Source organism: Coturnix japonica, chromosome 4, assembly GCF_001577835.2.
Source record: "Coturnix japonica isolate 7356 chromosome 4, Coturnix japonica 2.1, whole genome shotgun sequence".
NCBI lineage: Eukaryota > Metazoa > Chordata > Aves > Galliformes > Phasianidae > Coturnix > Coturnix japonica.
In genome coordinates, this window is record NC_029519.1 from 66,285,653 (window position 1) to 66,304,138 (window position 18,486).

Sequence of the window (18,486 nt, forward strand, 5' to 3'; positions counted from 1 at the left end):
TTTGTCATCAAAACAAGCACATTCCTTCTACTGTTAATATTTACTACTGGAGAATGTTTAGTTCTTATTCACTGTCCATCAAAAATATCTGTCTGAATACGAAGTCAACAGTGCATACTCTGAGCCCACGGGGGTAATCTGCACAGCAACAGACCGCCTTTATTCATGTGGCAAGCTAGCAGCCCCGAGATCCACATTCCATAGGTGAATGGGTTCCAGCCCAACACAGATGGAAGAGCCCTTTAAAGCACTAGTGAAGAGAGAAAAACAAACAAAAAAAATAACGGCATCTCTTGAGGTGCTCCAATGGAACGCAGGCAAAAGCTTTGGAGAAAAGGTAAAAATGTTCCCAATAGCACCAGAGATATCTTCAGTTAAAAAAAGGGTAAGCAGATAAATCTGTGTGAAATACCATCATACAGATTTCTTAACCAGCTATTGAAAAGCGACCATGCAAAATATATAAAAATAAAAACAAAAATGGCATGAGACAGAAAGAAGGTGGCTGTGAGGTACAGCCTGGGAAACATGGCACTACTCTTACCACAATCTGAAAATTATCTCTTCACTACTGATCAAAACATCCTAGGCACCAGATCAAAGGCAGCTTAAGGGATTCAACGGCTTAGAAAGCTGAGACAGAGCATTCTTTACGCACTTGCTTATAAGGATTTACTCCCCAGAATAAACGTTTTGGGTGGATCTTTTGTATTTACTAATTGTGACTGCATAAAACAGAAACCATAATCAATACTGGACCATTTTTAAATATATTGCTGTGTATAATTCTAAATTTTAAAATGAAAATTTAATACTTTATATTGTAGTAATCTCAGAATGCATTAAAAATAAAAAGGAGACAAAATTACTGAAACATTAAGAAAAGAACCGTAAAATACTTACAGTCTGCATTTTTCAGTGACTGCTTCTTTTTAGAAGGCTTGGAGATGACTTTGATTCGTTTGCTGAGGAACACACCGATGTCATCACTATTGCCATAAAACATTTTTACTGATAGCATGAAGTGCTTTCTCTTGTCTGAATCTGATATGTATAACGTTTTGGCAGTGCAATAATTCTGTGGGTAAAAACATATTGTTTCTTTTTTTCAGATTAGCTCAGTACAAGAAGTAGAGTGACCAGCAGGAGCAGAGAGGTAACCATCCCCCTGGACCCAGCACTGCTGAGGCTGTACATCTAGTACTGTGTTCAGTTTTGGGCTCTTTACTACAAGACATCAAAAAGGCCCTAGAACATGTCCAGGGAAGGGCAACAAAACTGGTGAGGGGTCTGGAGCACAAGTCTTATGAGAAACGGCTCAAGGGGCTGGGATTGTTTAGCCTGGAGGAGGCTCAGGGGAGACCTCATTGCACTCTACAACTTCCTGAAGGAAGGCTGTGATGAGGAGGGGCTTGGCTTCTCTGCCAGGCAACAAACAGGACCCAAGTTGTAACAGAAGTGGTTTAGATTAGACACAAGAAAGAACTTTCTCTCTCAGAGAGTGGTCAGGCACTGGAATGGCTGCCTAGGGAGATGGCGGAGTTGCCCTGCCAGTGTTCAAAGGTTGTCTGGATGAGGAGCTACGAGATATGGTTTAGTGGCCTGTGGTAGCAAAGGTAATGGGAAGATGGTTGGACTGGATGATCTTGTAGGTTCTTTCCAACCTTGTGATGTTATGATTCTATGATAAAAAAGCAGTGTCCACTTTGGTATAAGAAACATGTTTCTGAGAAGTTACACTGAAAATCTTTAAGCCATACAAACTGTAGAAGGATTCTGTGAAACTCATGTGCTATGAGGCACACACGGCACGTATTTTGTGAAAAATCCCTCAGCTAGTAATTGCTCATGGAAGTAACAAGTCAGTTTTCAGAACCATTCAAAGAATCTGTTCAAAATCAAATAATATAATCTTTGGTGACTTTGATTGGTGACCATCACCTTCCATGGCAGCAACATGAAGAGTAGACAAGATATGGAATTTGGATGGATTCTATTGTATATTTGAGGAAAAAACAACAACGCACATGCAGTATCACATGAAACATTTCTAAGGAAATGGCGCTACAAATCAAATTGTAGTAATCAGCTATATAATACTGCATAATTAGACAACCAGTTAAAATGAGCACTTACATCTTGCCAGACTTATTCCAATTGTTTCAGTCACCACAAATATGCTAAAAAAATCTGGTAGGAATTTATATTACTGTACCAAAACTGTACTACACATATAAAGTGGCACTTAAAATGTATTTTTATGCAAAGGAACTTAAAGACGACTTTAGCAGCAGATGTTGTTCAGATGCCTCCTTAATATTATCCATTTGCACAAACCAGTGAGACAGACAAGGAGTTTTGGCAAGCAACATTACTTCAGTTAACCACCAAGGCCTACCAAATAACCTAACAGAACTAAGACCTTACAGATGAAACATTAGTACCATGCTGTAATTCCACAAACGTCCATTGATTCCATTGTCCTGTATATCTTTGAGGCTTTTTTTTTTTAATGACTCATGTAGTATCTGCTACAGAATAACTGAAGTTAAAATAAGCCAGTGCAGGCCCTGAAAGGCATCGTGTAGTTATAGCATCCTTTGTGGTAATCTTAATGCATTATTACACTTCTACCTTTCCTTCCAAGTTCAGCTGCTGCATTTCTTGGTCACTGTTTCCTATTCCAATGAAGGCGCAAGGTTGTGACTCTTGCTCAGTGCAACCATCCCGTTCCATTTGCTCTTTTTTTTTCTTCCATCCACTGCCCATAAGATACACACATGGAGGGGGACAAAAGAACCTGAAAATGAAAAGCATTGAGATTACACTCAGTTTTTAAGGAAAAAACAAAAGCAAGCATTCAAACTGTTGTAGATCCAAAGCTTCCCCAGACAATTTGCATTTTCACCACGGTTATGTATGCACACATTTCTAAAATATTTAGATTTTCTATAGCTCAAATTTAAAATAGAGACAAAAAGCAAGAAAAAACAGCAATAGATGTAGATGCTCTGTTACTGAGCATCTTTCCTTATCAAGGAAACAGGAAACAATCTCCATCCCCATAAAAACATTTTTTACCCTCACAAAAAGCAGAAAGTCTTCCAAGTGACGACAATGTTTTGCTTTTTTAATCAACATGATTAACACACAGCAGTACCACAAATAATTTAATAAAAATCTAGCAAGCACAATTTTTAAATATATAGGCTTTCATCATTAGCAAAGGAAAACGAGGGAGTCTATTCCTGTTCAAACACAAATTTATTTTCTGTTTATAAATGAACCAGGTGCCTTCAGCAGTAACAGTCGGATATGATTTATACTTTGGCAGTCATTCTAGATGCTATTTTAAATCAAAAACTTGAAAAGAAAAGCATTATAATGCCATGTATTGCTCTTGACGTTTCTGCAAATTGTTAAAAGGCCAACCTTAAGGGCTGCTGGTTTTAGTTTAGCCAACAGGTGCGCTGTTCATAACATTCTTTAGTTAAAATCAAAGTTGAAAAAGCTAAAGAGCTATTAGCATACCATAGTTCTAAGCAAACTAAAGAGGCATAAAGAGAAAAGAAAGCTGAAAACATTTCTTAATCCATTTATTTATTTATTTACTTGAGACCATTATTATTACGGCCTCAAGTTGCGCCAGGGCAAGTTTAGGTTGGATATTAGGAAGAACAGAAAGGGTAGTTAGGTACTGGAATAGGCTCCCCAGGGAGGTGGTTGAATCGCCATCCCTGGATGTGTTTAAGAGCCATTTGGATTTGGTGCTCAGGGATATGATTTAGCAGAGGGTTGTTAGAGTTAGGGTACTACGGTTAGGCTGCGGTTGGACTTGATGAGGACTTTTCCAACCTGGGTAATTCTATGATTCTATTTCACATTCAAGAGAAGTACTTAATTTGGCAATTCTGACATTCAATACTTTATTCCTGTAAGTAGGAACAACATTTTGAAAACATGATCTGGAACAACTCAAATGTTGTGGATAAATTCTTTAAACACCATGTAAGCTTTAATTAGCACAAATCAGCTTTAGTTTGAAAATTAAATTTAATAAACTTCATCACTTCAGTCCTTCAGCACAATTATCTTTCAAAGACATGAGATACTTTTTAAAGCAACAGATTCCTAAAAAGAGGAAACCAAAATCCTGACTTAACAGTCGTAATAAAAACACAAATAGTGACATTCCACCTAAGTAAATGTGAAGATAGGCAATCATTTCAGTTAGGGCACACAGTCAATATTTATTCCTTCTACATGAAACAAAAAAAACTTCCAAAGGTTCTACAGCAATTCCAAATTTCAGTGGTTAAGATAACCAGCAAAAATAGACTCCTGTAGGCAAACACCCAGCTATCCTGAAAAACGTTCACTGCTAGTTTATTTGGCACTTCAACTTCTCACTCTTTTTAACACACATAAAAAATGATTATATAATAACATATGGCTTAAATATCAAAGAAAATCTCTAAAACCACAACACTTTCTCTGGTTTGAAAGAAAGACTGCAATGCAAAATGGAATCTGTAGAAAGTAGACCTCTATATGAGGTTAAAAAAAAAAATCATGTTTGAAAAACCCATTAAACTCATTAGTGGAACTGCTCACACAGACCACTTTTCAAACTTAATTCAGAACCAAATGCTGTATTTCCTCCATTACGATAAACCATTCCACCAGAGATGTACCATAACAATTATTTGTTCCTTTTATTGCCTTCACACCGTTGTCAAGGATATAAATGGAATATAAAATTAACTATGGAATTATGAGTTAATGGAAATCTGTTTGTAGAACCAAACTACTCAAAGTTCACCAAACAATATTTTTTTCATGTGCTTATTGCATCAGTGTTAACTATTTGCATTTGATTCTCTGGAGGTAACTATGGGCCAGATGAAGGCCCTGTGTCTTTTTTTTCCATGCAATTGAACATGCAGAACACAGAACCAACACAACAGGTAGCAACTTGCCAATTTACAAAACAGATGTTTCCTGACGACTCATGAACCTGAAAAACTACACAACAAACTCACTCAGAAATAAAACATAACGCTTCTCCAGTAGTTACACAAGATAATTTCAGCAAAGCAGTCAGGAACGAAAAAGCTGGAATTTATAGTCACCTGACATCAGAATGCATTACTTCACTGTTGTAAGCACAGATATTGAAAACTACCTCAAGTAGAAAGAGTAAGTAGTAATACATGCTTCTTATGAAACAGCATGTAACATATACTACTTCTTCAGCTTATTATAAGTTTTATAAGATGTAAGATAAGATATACATGTATTTTCTCATATAATACAAGGGAGATATTTGCAAGGGAGAGTGCACAATGACAGTGGCTGAAGTCACAGTAAAGTATCACAGTGTAAGGTGTTTACAGAGCCACCATAATTTATATTCCTCTTTCCAGCCCATGTCTGGATGCAAATACCGCAGCTGTTGCTAAAAGCCTTTTCTGAAGATCAGCTACTGATTGCTGAAAGCTCTGGATTGCTGTAGGAAAATGTGTGGAAAAAAAACAACCCAACAAGCAAGGGCAATGATTATGTTATGATACACATCACGTCATGTGTAGGAGGCCTACGTTTTGTTTTTGAGAATCTGGAAGTAGCAGGTGCATCAGTTCAAGGTAAAAATCTTGTATTTATATTCCTGGTTAGAAGACAAAAAAGTCCCAAACTTTTTATCATATCAATTTTCATTTCAGCTTTATTCTAAATCAAGGTATGTATAACTACGGCCACGAGGTGGCAGCAAAGACCCATAAGGAAGAAGTTTTAACCCATTGATGAAATCGTCACAAGTACAATCGTCTTTCTAAATTTAAACGCAGAAAAACACTGGAAGATTCTACATTGCCAAAGAGAGAAAGAAACTTAGACCACTTCATGATAGGTTAAACTTACAAAGCTAGGAAAGAGCGACTGGTCGCAATCTGAACAGATTTCCTTCTCTGTCACTTCATATTTACAACCACAGGCACTCAGGTATAGAAAAGGTTAATTATAGAGTTTATTTTCAATACAGTTTGAATAAAAGCTGCAAGTATTCAATTTCTTATTTTCAGAGGGTATTAAATAATGTGACTTAGATACATTTAAAATAGCTGTTAGAGAAAGTTGCTCATTAATGAAACACTTTCCACATAAACAGGACTATAAATGTTTACGTGAGAGGTTGGCTTTCAGATAACAGTGAAGAGGGAAAAACACTGAAGAGAAAGAAAAGCACCTCCCCAGAACAGCCCATGTAGGTAATTTCCAGTATTGGTGATGGGGAAAAAATGGTAGGACAATGTTTGGTGGAACAAATGAAACTATTCTTCCTTCAACTTTTGATTTACGGAGCCTACCTCTTTTTTCTTTAACCACAAACTAAAATAAGACTGAGTGGGAAGCAAAAATTCTTCTCAAGTATTAATCTGACCTACAATAAGAAGAAATGATAGGTGCCAGGGAGAAAGGCAGCTGCCTCTGGTTGCTCTGAGTTTGGTCAGAATTTTTAGTACAAGTAATGGTGGAAAATCATGAAGGATGTAATTACCTATCTGGATTTGTAACATCTTACTACCTTTTTCCTATGCTACAAGTAGACCGATAACTCTTTATTTAATCAGCAACAAAGCAAAAAAAGTACATTTGTCATGAGATAAACATCTAACAACTTGATCTGAAAACCACAAGAGAACTATTAGGGATGAACTCTGTAAGCTCTTTCATTAATAAAGCATAGCAACCAGGAATATCTTTCTTGGACAAAGCCTGTTCCATGTCTGTTAGTGTTTCTGGACACGATGCAGATTCAGTATCTCCTGTTAGCTGATTTAACACAATGGTTGATTGACTGAGCCAGGATAATGCTTTGGGATGTCAGGTCTCTGAAAATACTTCATATATTTAATAACAACGTGTATTTAATGCTCTTGTGAATTCACAGATTACCTTATTTATGCTTCCATTATACATCTTCTAGTGATTTGTAACCGGTGTAATTAAAACTATGGGTAGTTTTAAACTAAGCTGACGTTGTGACTGATGTTAGTCAGGATGGATCAGGGGATCTACACTTAAGGAGAACAGGACTTCCACAGAATGCCCTCTTTCAAGGGCCTAAGTTCATAGACAACTTAGCCAAGAAAAGGCCACAGCATTACCAACCTCATGTTAAGTCTCTAAGCTTAAAAACTCAATACAGGAAACTGAAGCAAGCTGGTACACTTTTTTTTTATTCCTGACAGATCTGGTCCATCAGACCAGAAAGTGAATGTTTTTCCATGGCAAGAACACCAAACTGAGGTATCTAAGGATGCTCTCTTTTATTCCAAATGACTTCAAGGGAAGAACAAAATGTCTAATGGTTTCTGAGCCTTAACTGTAACAAGCGAAAGTGGAATAGATTTGATTCTTTGGCACCATCTGGAATATTGTTTTTAATTAGACAATCACCAAGGAGAGAAAAACATTCCCCCAGCCCCTTCAGTCAAACTAAGGCCAATAAATACAGAGAAAATATGATACGTTAGTAGAGAAGCCACCCTTACTGAACTTACCAAGGCTGTAAGGGATAGAAAGAAAATAAAATCAGCTCATGTCTTTGCTAACTACTTCTGATATACTCAGTTCAGTTTTCAAACCACAGGATTCTGTTCACAAAGATTAGCTTTTTCAAAATATCTGAGACACTGGAAAGGGTCCAGAGGAAGGCCACAAAGATGATCAGAGGGCTGGAGCACCTCTCCTGTGAAGACAGGCTGAAGGAGCTGGACTTGCTCAGTCTGGAGAAGAGAAGGCTGTGGGGAGACCTCATTGTGGCCTTCCAATATTTAAAAGAAGTTATAAACAGGAGGGAAATAAATTTTTTACAAGGGTGCATAAGGACAGGAAAAGGGGGAATGGCTTTAAACCCCATCCCTGGAGATGTTCAAAGCCAGGTTGGACAGGGGAAAGCTGATCTAGAACTTGATATAGCAGCTGGCAACCCTGCCTACAGCAAGGAGGCTGGATCCTTGAGGTCCCTTCCAACCCAAACCATTCTATGACTCTCAGATAAGACATTCTTGAGTTCATCTTTCAGAAGTCTGTGCCTACAACCTTGTCTCCTTTAACTTCACATTGACAACAGCAGGGAAGATGGTTCTTTGTGCCAGCCAGTCAGTTTGGAGTCAGTCAAGGCAGAAGATGTGTTCGTCAATTACCCACATTATTTTGAGCATGAAAACACTCAACAGCCCTCTTTCACTCTCAGGAGCTGAATGAACTGACAACATCCATTAAAAAATAAGAAACAAATGAAACATAACTAGGCTAGACTGCTGCAGATAAAGTAGTGGAGCCATGGGGTAAGCACTAGAAAAGGCTACGCTCTCAACAACACAGTGCAGTGAAGGGAAGCATTTGAGCAGAAACTGCAGAAGCTCCTTCACTAACAGCAAGACACAACTAGAACATTCTCAAGGCTAATCAGCAGTGAGAATTTTTTTTAACACTGAGTAGCATACAACCCATAAGTACCAATCTGGTCCACAACCTTCAACAAACCACATCTTGGAATCCAAAACACTTCATTCCTTCAAACTGTTGAATGTTCATGCTGTTCAGACTGTGACCTTTATACTAGTAGGATAACCACTGAAGAGAGAAATCTCAGCCAACAATAAGTACGCGTGAGTGGGAGAACACAAGCACAAGTCAAACACCTACACATTAGGACTAAAGGGGACCTGAATGCCTCTATCACTTGAAAAATGACAGCTTCCCAGCAAGAAACATTAGGCAAAATTTCTTAAATTCAGCCCAAGGCCAGCACAGGGTTTCTTATCACATAACTTCTTAATTCAACTAAACTTCATTAACTTTGGAAAGAGCTAGGCTAACAAGGTGCACTCAAAGAACCCTCCCTTCATTAGCACACCATAAATTAGGGACAAGTATCAGAAGCATTCTCCATCTAACACAGGAAGACTTCATTTATGTTTTAAATTAGACCATACTGCGCTAGATTTGTGCAGGTTACACAGAGTTTTCAGAGTAATTCACTATATATTCATAATAACACAGGAATATCATTATTGAGCTGGACTTTGAATTGTGCCACGCAAAGTTTGAAGAGTAGAACAGAAAGTGGATGGTGGTTTCATTTAGACTTTATATTTGCTTAGGAGATTCATTATTTGAGAAATAATGCCTATCGTGACTTAATGCTTACTTACAAAGATAGCACAACATACCTTATTCCTTATGGAGCAAAACTTAACTAGATTATATGCATGCCATACTTTGGAGAACATGGAATTCTGCCTGTTCAGCAGGTAGGGTTGTCTATAGAGATGTATACAAAAACAACTCACTTCAAAAAAACCATTTACCATAAAAAGGGTGAAAATCTGATGAACCAGTTGAATAAAGCAACCTTAAAATTTTACTAATTCTTCTCAGTGCAGCAATATGAAAAACCGAAGGAATAAAACAAGGAATGAAAAAAAACCAACCAAAAAAGCTACTTAGTTCCATAAAGTGCATATCCTGGGGGCATACAAGAATGTAAACATTTAATAACTAGCACCTTTGTTTATGCTGACAGTCTAGACAACAACAGGACGCCAATATTCACGCTAACAATTAGGAAGTTGTCAGAACTGTACCAGAGATAGTCTAAAAGGTGGCTTAGTAATAGAGCAAAAATAAAAATGTTTTAATTGAAAAGAGAATTCTCAGCATATATTCCAAACATCTATTACATCTCTGTACCAGAATGGCAATCAGATCATCATTATAACACCTACTCCCATTCTTAGACTTATTTTGCAAAGCTCTGAAATCCTCTAAATTCCATTGACATGCTTCCTTTATTCTGAGTAGTGAATCTGAGATACTTCTTGTGAACAAACACAGCGGTGGTAAGTTAGGCAACTGAACTGTGTTTCCTCAAATCTGAGGAAGTAAAGACACCTGATTTTAGTTTTCAAGCAGTGACAAGCTAATTACTAATTTACAGAGTGTTATCAATACCTGAAAATTTAGGCAATATTGTGTCAAAGTGACTACAGCAGCATCGAATGAGGCATACACATATATTTCAGGCAATGGGAATTTAAGGTAGCACTGACTATGAAATGTACACAGGAGTTTCCAGATACTGTTGGCAAATATTTTGAGGCTCTGCCCAATGTTCTTAAGAACACTTGAACACTTCCAAACTTCAATGAAACTTCCAATAATCAAAATAAAAAACACGCTTTATCTTTTTATTTTAGCCCTTCTTTTGATGCAATTTTATCTCAAGAATAATGAAAGACAGGGCAGGTTTGCAAAATGTTCCTGCTTCCACAACACAAACTGCTCTGGATCCAGAAGAAACAGGCTGAAGTCACAAACACAACGTTTAGAAATTTGCTTTCCTACCAGCTGGCACACAGCTCATTCCTGGTGGGTAATCCGCTCAAATCATCTACAATGAGTCTTAATTATGCAAATCTTTTTCATTCATTCATTCCCATGTCTTCCTGTAGATTCTGTTCTTTACCTATTATGCAAATTGTACTGTAACAAAACTTAAACCACTTTGAAACTACCTGGGGGAAAAAATTCCTCCACAAATAGCCACCAACAATCACCATATTGACTCCAGACTTGAAAAATAGAAAGTTTAAAAAATACACATTAGGAGTTTCATTTTTTACTATAAAAAGATGAGGAAAGGTGAAAACAGATAGGCTTCCTTCCTTTTTCCTTTAAGAAAACAACAAAGTAAGAACCTTCTTGAACACCACATTACAGAATCAAAGAATTGCAGAGGGTGGAAGGAATCTCAAGGGATTGAGTCCAACCCCAATGCTAAAGCAGGTACACTACAACAGGTCACACAGGCAACCAGATGGGTCTTGAATGTCTCCATAGAAGGAGACACCACAGCCTCTCTGGGCAACCTATTCCAGTGCTCCATCACCCTTACCATAAAGAAGTTCCTCCACGCGCTTGTACAGAATTTCCTATATTCGAGTTTTAAGCCATTGCTCCTTCTCTTACCACTACTTACCACTCAGAAGAGCCTGGTATTTGCCATTTGCCTCCCACCTCCCTTAAGGTAGTTATAAACACTGATCAGATACAGTCTTCCCCAGACTGACACAGGTTACTCAGCCTTTCCTCATATGAGAGATGCTCCAAGGTTCTTTATCATCTTTGTAGCCCTCCACTGGACTCCTTTTAGGACATCCCTGTCTTTTTTTTTTTTCCGTTCCTCCCCCACCTCAATTGAAGAGCCCAGAACTGGACACAGTATCCTAAATGTGGCCTCACCAGGGCAGAGTAGAGGGGGAGGATCACCTCCCTCGACCTGCTGGCCATGCTCTTTTCAATGCACCCTAGATCCATCAAAGCACCATTAGAGCCATTTCAGCTCAAAACGTAACATGCTGCAAGCCTGTAGCATGCATCTGAACACCTTTAATCTCATTTCACTTTCTTGTGACAACAGTACAACCCAAGAAATTCTATAATGGACATCAGACCACACACTTCAATATCCCTAGTTTGAAATTACAGAGGGAAGTCAGAGAAGGACTTACCTTTTTTCATTTCCATATGATTTCTGAGCAACTTTCGCATGGAGTATTAGTACTGTTTGATCGCCTCGCTCCTTCAGGTAATTTCGCATTGCTTCCCTAAAAATTAAAAGACAAAATAAGCTTTGAAAGTTCGTTTGGTTTTATTTATAATTACTGTAACTCAAGGTCAGCTTTAGGACAAAAAAAAAAAAAGCAAACAAAAAATTCACCTGGAATTAAAGAAAAAAAAAGACAGCTGTCAGTACATTAATAAGTTCAAGATAGATGTGGGGTTTCTTTGTGCTTCCTTTTGCTGTGCAATTATCATGTATCAAGACAGCACCGCAGCAGTGGTTTGTGGTCATTTATACTTACCACTACATTTTCCAGGGGAAAAAAAAGCACACATGACACAAAACCATCTTCACATCCTTCACTACATGACTTTTAATGTCTGATTTCATAAAATGCCATGCTATAAATACTTGATTAGAACACACTTTCTATATTGATCGAATAGAAAACACTGTGGGGTTTTTTACCTTTTATTTTTCTTTTTTTTTTAAACATTATTAACTGAATCAAAGTTTTTGTCATATCTGTCAATTTTCTATTGGCTATGAAGATAAGTAGAAGTTTAAATTCTTCATTGTTTACTCTAAATTTCCAAAGCAAGATTTCAATTTCTTGCATACAATCAAGACAAAAAAGAAGAGATTTTCTCTCATTCATCATCACTGTAGTGACAGAAGTCATATAAAAGCTATAATTACATCAGACACACCAAAAGACATTCCTTGAGAGAAATAAAAGAACAATACGCCCTATCATTCTTCTGTATATCAATCTAACTGCTCATGAAGCATCATGCCAAATTCAACACCCTGGGGTTTAGCAGTGTAAGAGTGCTGACAGATCATTTTTAAGTCCCTGGAGGAGCTTCTTGCAGGTTGAATGCCCATCAGCACGCTCATCTTCAAAGTTATCAACCACAGAAACTCTGAATTTAACAGGAAGTCATAAAGATTAAACTTTACTGAAAAGGGAATTTTTTTCTGTGAACTGCACCCAACTGTTGAATCCCCTTCAGACAGGTCTTAAACACCAAAACGTCTTGGTGTCTTAGCAAAATTTCTCCAGTGAAAAAATCCAGAAGATAAAAACAAAATTTTGTTGAGAACTTTTCCAGAAGAAATCCCTCACATACAGTTTCCTGGAGGAAAACAAGTAGATGTGCTAAATCTTGGGTCTTGCACTGCAAGAAAGACATTGAGGCCCTGGAGCGTGTCCAGTGAAGGGCAACTAAGCTGGCGAGGGGTCTGGAGCACAGCCTTAAGAGGAGTGACTGAGGGAGCTGGGATCACTCAGTCTGGAGAGGTTCAGGAGAGACCTTATTGCTCTCTATAACCACCCAAAGGGAGGTTGTAATGAGCAGGGGGTTGGCCTCTTCTCTCGTGTAACTGATGATAGGACGAGAGGGAATGGCCTCAAGCTGCACCAGTGGAGATGCAGGCTAAACATTACACTACTTCTCTGAAAGTGGTCAGGTGCTGGAATGGGCTGCCCAGGGAGGTGGTGGAGTCACCAACCCTGGAGGTGTTCAAGGAATGCTTAGATGTTGTGGTGAGGGACATGGTTTAGTGAGAAATATTAGTGATGGGTGGATGGAAGGACTGGATGATCCTGCGGGTCTTTTCCAACCTTGGTGATTCTATGACTCTATGGGAGGACAAAGGAGGAAATTACAAACCAGCTTTGCTGATTACGTTCTGTAAACTCTTGCATTTGCAATGCCTGCCTGAGACCGGGATCAGTGTGCTGCATTCTCTGTGTACAGGGGAATATAGGAGCTAAGATCCCAAAATTGGATTAACTTGATCTATTTAGATTTGAAACCGATGTTTATCCATGGCAGCATAAATTATAAGAATGCCTCAGACTGTATAGACACTATTTACAATCTTTGTATACAAATATGTTTTAAGCCATAAAATGTATTTCATTGTGAAGTTATTCTTATTTAACATATTAGCTGCATTTAATTAGATTAGCACCTTTTCATCTGACAATCTGAAATTTTCTATGCATAACACAGTCACACTAAATTAATAACACCTGCCCTACTAAAAACCTTTGCCTTGACTACCACTAAACAGCAGCCCAAAGCCAGCAACCCACTCACTAAAACGCTAGGTGCTACCTAATGTTTCTTTAGTGCTGTGTTAGGAACAAACACTGCCTGCCACTTCTACTGCTCTATTGCTACAGTGTATCTGTACAATCTGAGCTCCTAGGAAAAGTAGGAATGTTCCCCTCCAACTCCTCCCACTGATAAAAGCAAAACACTGCAATTCTCACAAGGCTTCTTTTGTTATTAAATCACAAACCTCTCCACAAAGGTTCTACTATTGCAGTTTACATCTTATTGCAAAAACAACTAGCTCAGTATGAACGGAAGCAGTATTTTTATTGTCAAGGAACTCGTACAACAAAATGAATTTTGCATTTTCTAAGAAGTACATGCCTGAAAAAATGCCCCATGTTACGCTGGAGAGTTAACATGGGGCTGAATACATTATTAAGCTAACAGGTCTGCCTATACAGAAAAGCAGAATAATTTCACAATGAATGAACTAAACGACTTTAAGGTGTTTTTTGTTTTTAAAGCATTACAGAAAAACTGTACTCTTAAAAACTGGTGACTACTCCTATTTTCAGCATGTTTCTCTTCAGAGAAAAGAACTTAGGCTGCTTTTGCTTCTAGCTCCTCTTTATCAGTACAAAGTTTATATGCTACTGGAAAATCTACCTGGCATCCTGCACACAAAACATTCATTACACTAACTAACCAAACTCCTGACAACATAAGTTAAATGACATGACTAGATAGTCAATTTTGTTATTGTTTTAAAATCACAGAAGGTAAATGTTGTCATTAACTTCAGGGTGACACCAACAGCTGTTAATGCTCAAAATGAAAATCAATTTATGACCCAAACCAGTATGTTTAAATATCCCTGAAAATAGCTAGGTCAACAGGAAACAGTACCGTTCGTTCAATCACAAGACACACTTCTGTCAGTACAGAACTGTTTTGTATTGAAATCAAGTTTAATACTTAACAAGCTAACCTGAAGCTTAACCAGAAAGGCAATGAGAAATATTCCCAATGGAAATGTATATGTTTTCCTGCCACACTTTAAATATCATAATTTGATAGGACAAGGAGAAATGGTTTCAAACTAAAAGAGGGGAGATTTAGAACTGATGAAAGGAAAAAGCTACTTAGAATTAGGGTAATGTAGCACTGGCACAGGTTGCCTAGAGCAGCGGTGGATGTTCCATCCCCAGAGACATTCAAGGTCAGGCTGGATGGGGCTCTGAGCAACCTGATCTAACTGTAGGTGTCCCTGTTCAGTGCAAGCACTTGGACCAGAAGACCTTTAAGGGTCCCTTACAACTCAACTGACTCCGTGATTCTATAATTTTATTCAAAAAGATGGAGGCCGGACAAAAAATGGGTTTCCATGTTTTTGTACATGGAAATACTATCACACCAAACAAAAAAAAACCTGCAAATCTTATACACTGCAAAGGATTTTGAACACAGTAGCTGCTTTTGATGGGCACAGTTTATGGCACAGAATAGTAAAAGTTTGCACTGACTGTGTTATTAGAGTTTGATACATACTGACTACTTAACAGCATGTAGTACAAATGCTCCTCAAACAGCTGAAGACAGTTGAGGCACACTACTCCACAGCCTCTTTGAGCTGATGATGGTACTATTCAATGTTAGTTCAGTTTAGGTTTCATCAGAAACTGGTTAAGACCACTCCTTGACAGCAATGAGTTAACTCTGCCCATACATGACATACATCTCAGAGCATGACAGCACTGAGATAATAGCTGAATTCTGGTAGCAAAGAATGCCATTCCGTATGGCATCCCAAATTACTTCCATCCAGTAAAAGATACCTGGCTCATCCCTGGTTATTTAAAACTAAGCAGATTCAAATCCTGTGGGATAATCTGCAATAACTGACATCCGAAGTTGATACAATTTATAATAAAGGCATTTTGATTACCATATTAAACTGGTGACTGCTCAATTGTTCTGGCTGCTGACTGCATACAACAACGACATTTTTAAAAGCTTTCCCATTTTAAATTCCAGGATTAACAATTCCTTTTTTTTTTAAAACTTGGAAATCCTTTGGGGGATAGAGAAGAAAACTTGAGAATATTGTTTCAAAACTGAACTGTTTTAACGCTTACCTGGTGAGCCGTTTTGGTTGAGGTCGCTCTCCAAATTTCCTGAAAAAAGAAGAAGTTGTTAATTTTAAAACCAAAATGTTTAGTCACAGTTTTTCAGAGAAATATCGTCCCGATTTTACAATGTCCAAAAACGTACTGGTGTATTTTCTTTGTGGTTTTCTAGCTAGACTATGCCTCCTTCCAACTGCTTTTCCCACAAAAGCAGAGGCACTTTTTAATCAGAACAGATAAATTTCTTTGCTGAATCTCCACAAAAAGAGTATTTCATTTACATTAGCTGTACACTACGCAAGTCTTTCATTTACTTTAAAATTATTTTAAAGATGTCTCCAGCATCTCACTCCTGACTTTTTATTACACTTATATACATTGCAATGACTGCAAGTCATTTACTTTCTAAACTGCTTTTGCAAAGTGAAGATATCACAATGATGTAAATAATCAGCAGATCTCCGCCACAGCACTGACCACAAGAACAGGCAATAAGCAATTATCTACAAACAGAAATTAACAGGCTGAGCTGGCAAAATGTGGTGAATTCTCCTTATTAGGGTGACTTCTTAGAAACCTGCTTCTCCTTACTTCTTCTTACAAAAAAGAATGGCAAAGTATTTCATGCGCACTCGTACAACATTATACAAACAATCTCTCTTGTGAAACGTAGCAAAGTATAAGCAAGAAATATCCTGCTATATATTGAATGCCTTTTAGTCACAAAGTGTTTTCAGGCAGCTGTATTTCCTCTAGTGCTTTTATATTGCTCTTGAGAGAGACTATGATCTTTATGCAAGCTTTCCAAAAGTTATCTTATGCTCGCTGAGACTGAGTTCCATCAGACAGACCCATTTTCACTAACAAAAACCATCCTCACATTAAACAAAAACAGTCAGGTACAAGTCCTGCAAAAATATAAAGCTGTAGCAGCAACGTACATCTGCAATGTACATCTGCTCAACCTGCTAAGGAAGTATAACCACAAGCTAAAATGAGGACAAAGAAAAGGGGAAAGAAAAAAAAAAAGCACTTATCAGCTTTAAGACAACATCTAACAGGCTTAGCTTAACACTTTTCTATCTAAAAATAAACTGGGGCATAAGAGAACGCATCTGCTGCCAGTGCTCGTAAATATCGCCACAACTTGCCCGGCTCTTTGATACGTGGGCATATCTTTGCCTTCGTGCTTCCTGGATAATGAAAAACCTGCTTCTGATATTTCCATACACCAGCGCTGGAGGCTCCCCAGGACAAGAGCTAGGATGGGGAACTTCTCCTTGCATCATTTAACCATTTGCACAGTCCATCTGCCCTGAATGACTTGATTCATTCCAATTTCATTTCAGTAATTCTCCAGATGTGCAAAGTGTAAATACAGAGCTAATGTCATTTATATTGGTAAGCAAAACAGTCTCTGCTGAAAAGGCAGTGACAAGACCACTCAGCAGGGTTTTAGGTTACTCTCCGTGTCTTAAGAAATTTATATCAAGGTTCACTCTCTACAGAAGAACTAAGCAGAGGATTAAGACAAATTAATGGTTTGGGTTGTTTATGTTTGTTTGTTTTCAGTTCAAACAACAAAATGCATCTGAACTAATTTAAGCTCCGTTCACGTTTTGTCAGTGTACTGCTCACTTATTTGCCTTATTTTAAATTAAAAGAAAACAGTGACAAATTCTTGCTGCACAACTTGTCCAGCAGATCTTGAAACTTACAATACACAAAAACACGTTTTTATGTTTGTTACACAGAAAACTATAAATCCCTAACAGCTCTGAACTTCGGCAACAGCACCAGTTATATGCACATGCAGGTGCTATAATGAGCAAGTCAGGCTCCCAAACCTCAATGCCTCCCACCATCTATCCTTTGCAGGTCTACTGACCTTCACCTCCCCAGCACATCAGAACCACTGACACCTCCCCCCACCCCCAGCTAACAGAAGGTGTGTGTGCCCCCCCCCCCTGTGTGGCTCCTGTCCCCTCCGAAATGTGGGAGCAGTACATATGGCAGAGGATTCATCTCTCCGTGACTCACTGACTAGACAACAGATTACCCTTAAGCTATTCTCCACAGACAAACAAAACCCTATAGGTTAGCTGTCTCACTTTGAATAGAATGACATTCTTCATTTCAATCACTCTGCACCTTTTAATTCATAAAGAAAAAAGTTAAGAGGTGCCTACGTGGAGCAAAGGAAGCAATACACACACGGTATTTGTTTGCACCATGGCCAGCAGCTCTGATCCAAGAGGAGGACACAAGGACACCTCAAAACTGTGTGACACAGAAACCACACACAGGACAGCTCATTCTTTAAGGCAACATCTACTCATGCACAGCTCTGAAAACAGTAGATTAATTCTCTCTGTGAGTACACTAATTACAGCCTTAAAAAACTGTACAAACAACTAACCTATACAGAAACAGAACAGCTGCAATTACTGCAACATAATAAAACCCATCCTCTAAGTACCAACAGGTCCCTTCCTCAGAGGCACAGAAAGCATCAAGTCACACCAGGTCCTCTTACAACCCACCAACTGGACCAGAACCAGAGCTCCAATCACGGCATGCCCTGCCATCAGCCACATGCCAGCTTCCCCCAGCTGCTCATCCAAACTGAAGTTAATGATTTCACTCTAATCACCTC

At 38.3% G+C, this 18,486-nt stretch overlaps 1 protein-coding gene across 4 annotated transcripts in view; it reads right to left on the minus strand.

The window, feature by feature from the left end:
* RBPJ (recombination signal binding protein for immunoglobulin kappa J region) overlaps positions 1-18,486 on the minus strand; it is an 85,548-nt gene that overhangs the window by 8,444 nt on the left and 58,618 nt on the right. For all 4 annotated transcript variants that reach the window (XM_015862723.2, XM_015862725.2, XM_015862724.2 and 1 more), the window contains exons 2-5: positions 15,840-15,878; positions 11,583-11,678; positions 2,635-2,800; positions 904-1,078 (exon numbers count right to left, since the gene is read on the minus strand). In XM_015862723.2, coding sequence (XP_015718209.1) covers positions 904-1,078; positions 2,635-2,800; positions 11,583-11,678; positions 15,840-15,878 — 476 coding nt within the window. The remainder of the gene's footprint in view (positions 1-903; positions 1,079-2,634; positions 2,801-11,582; positions 11,679-15,839; positions 15,879-18,486) is intronic.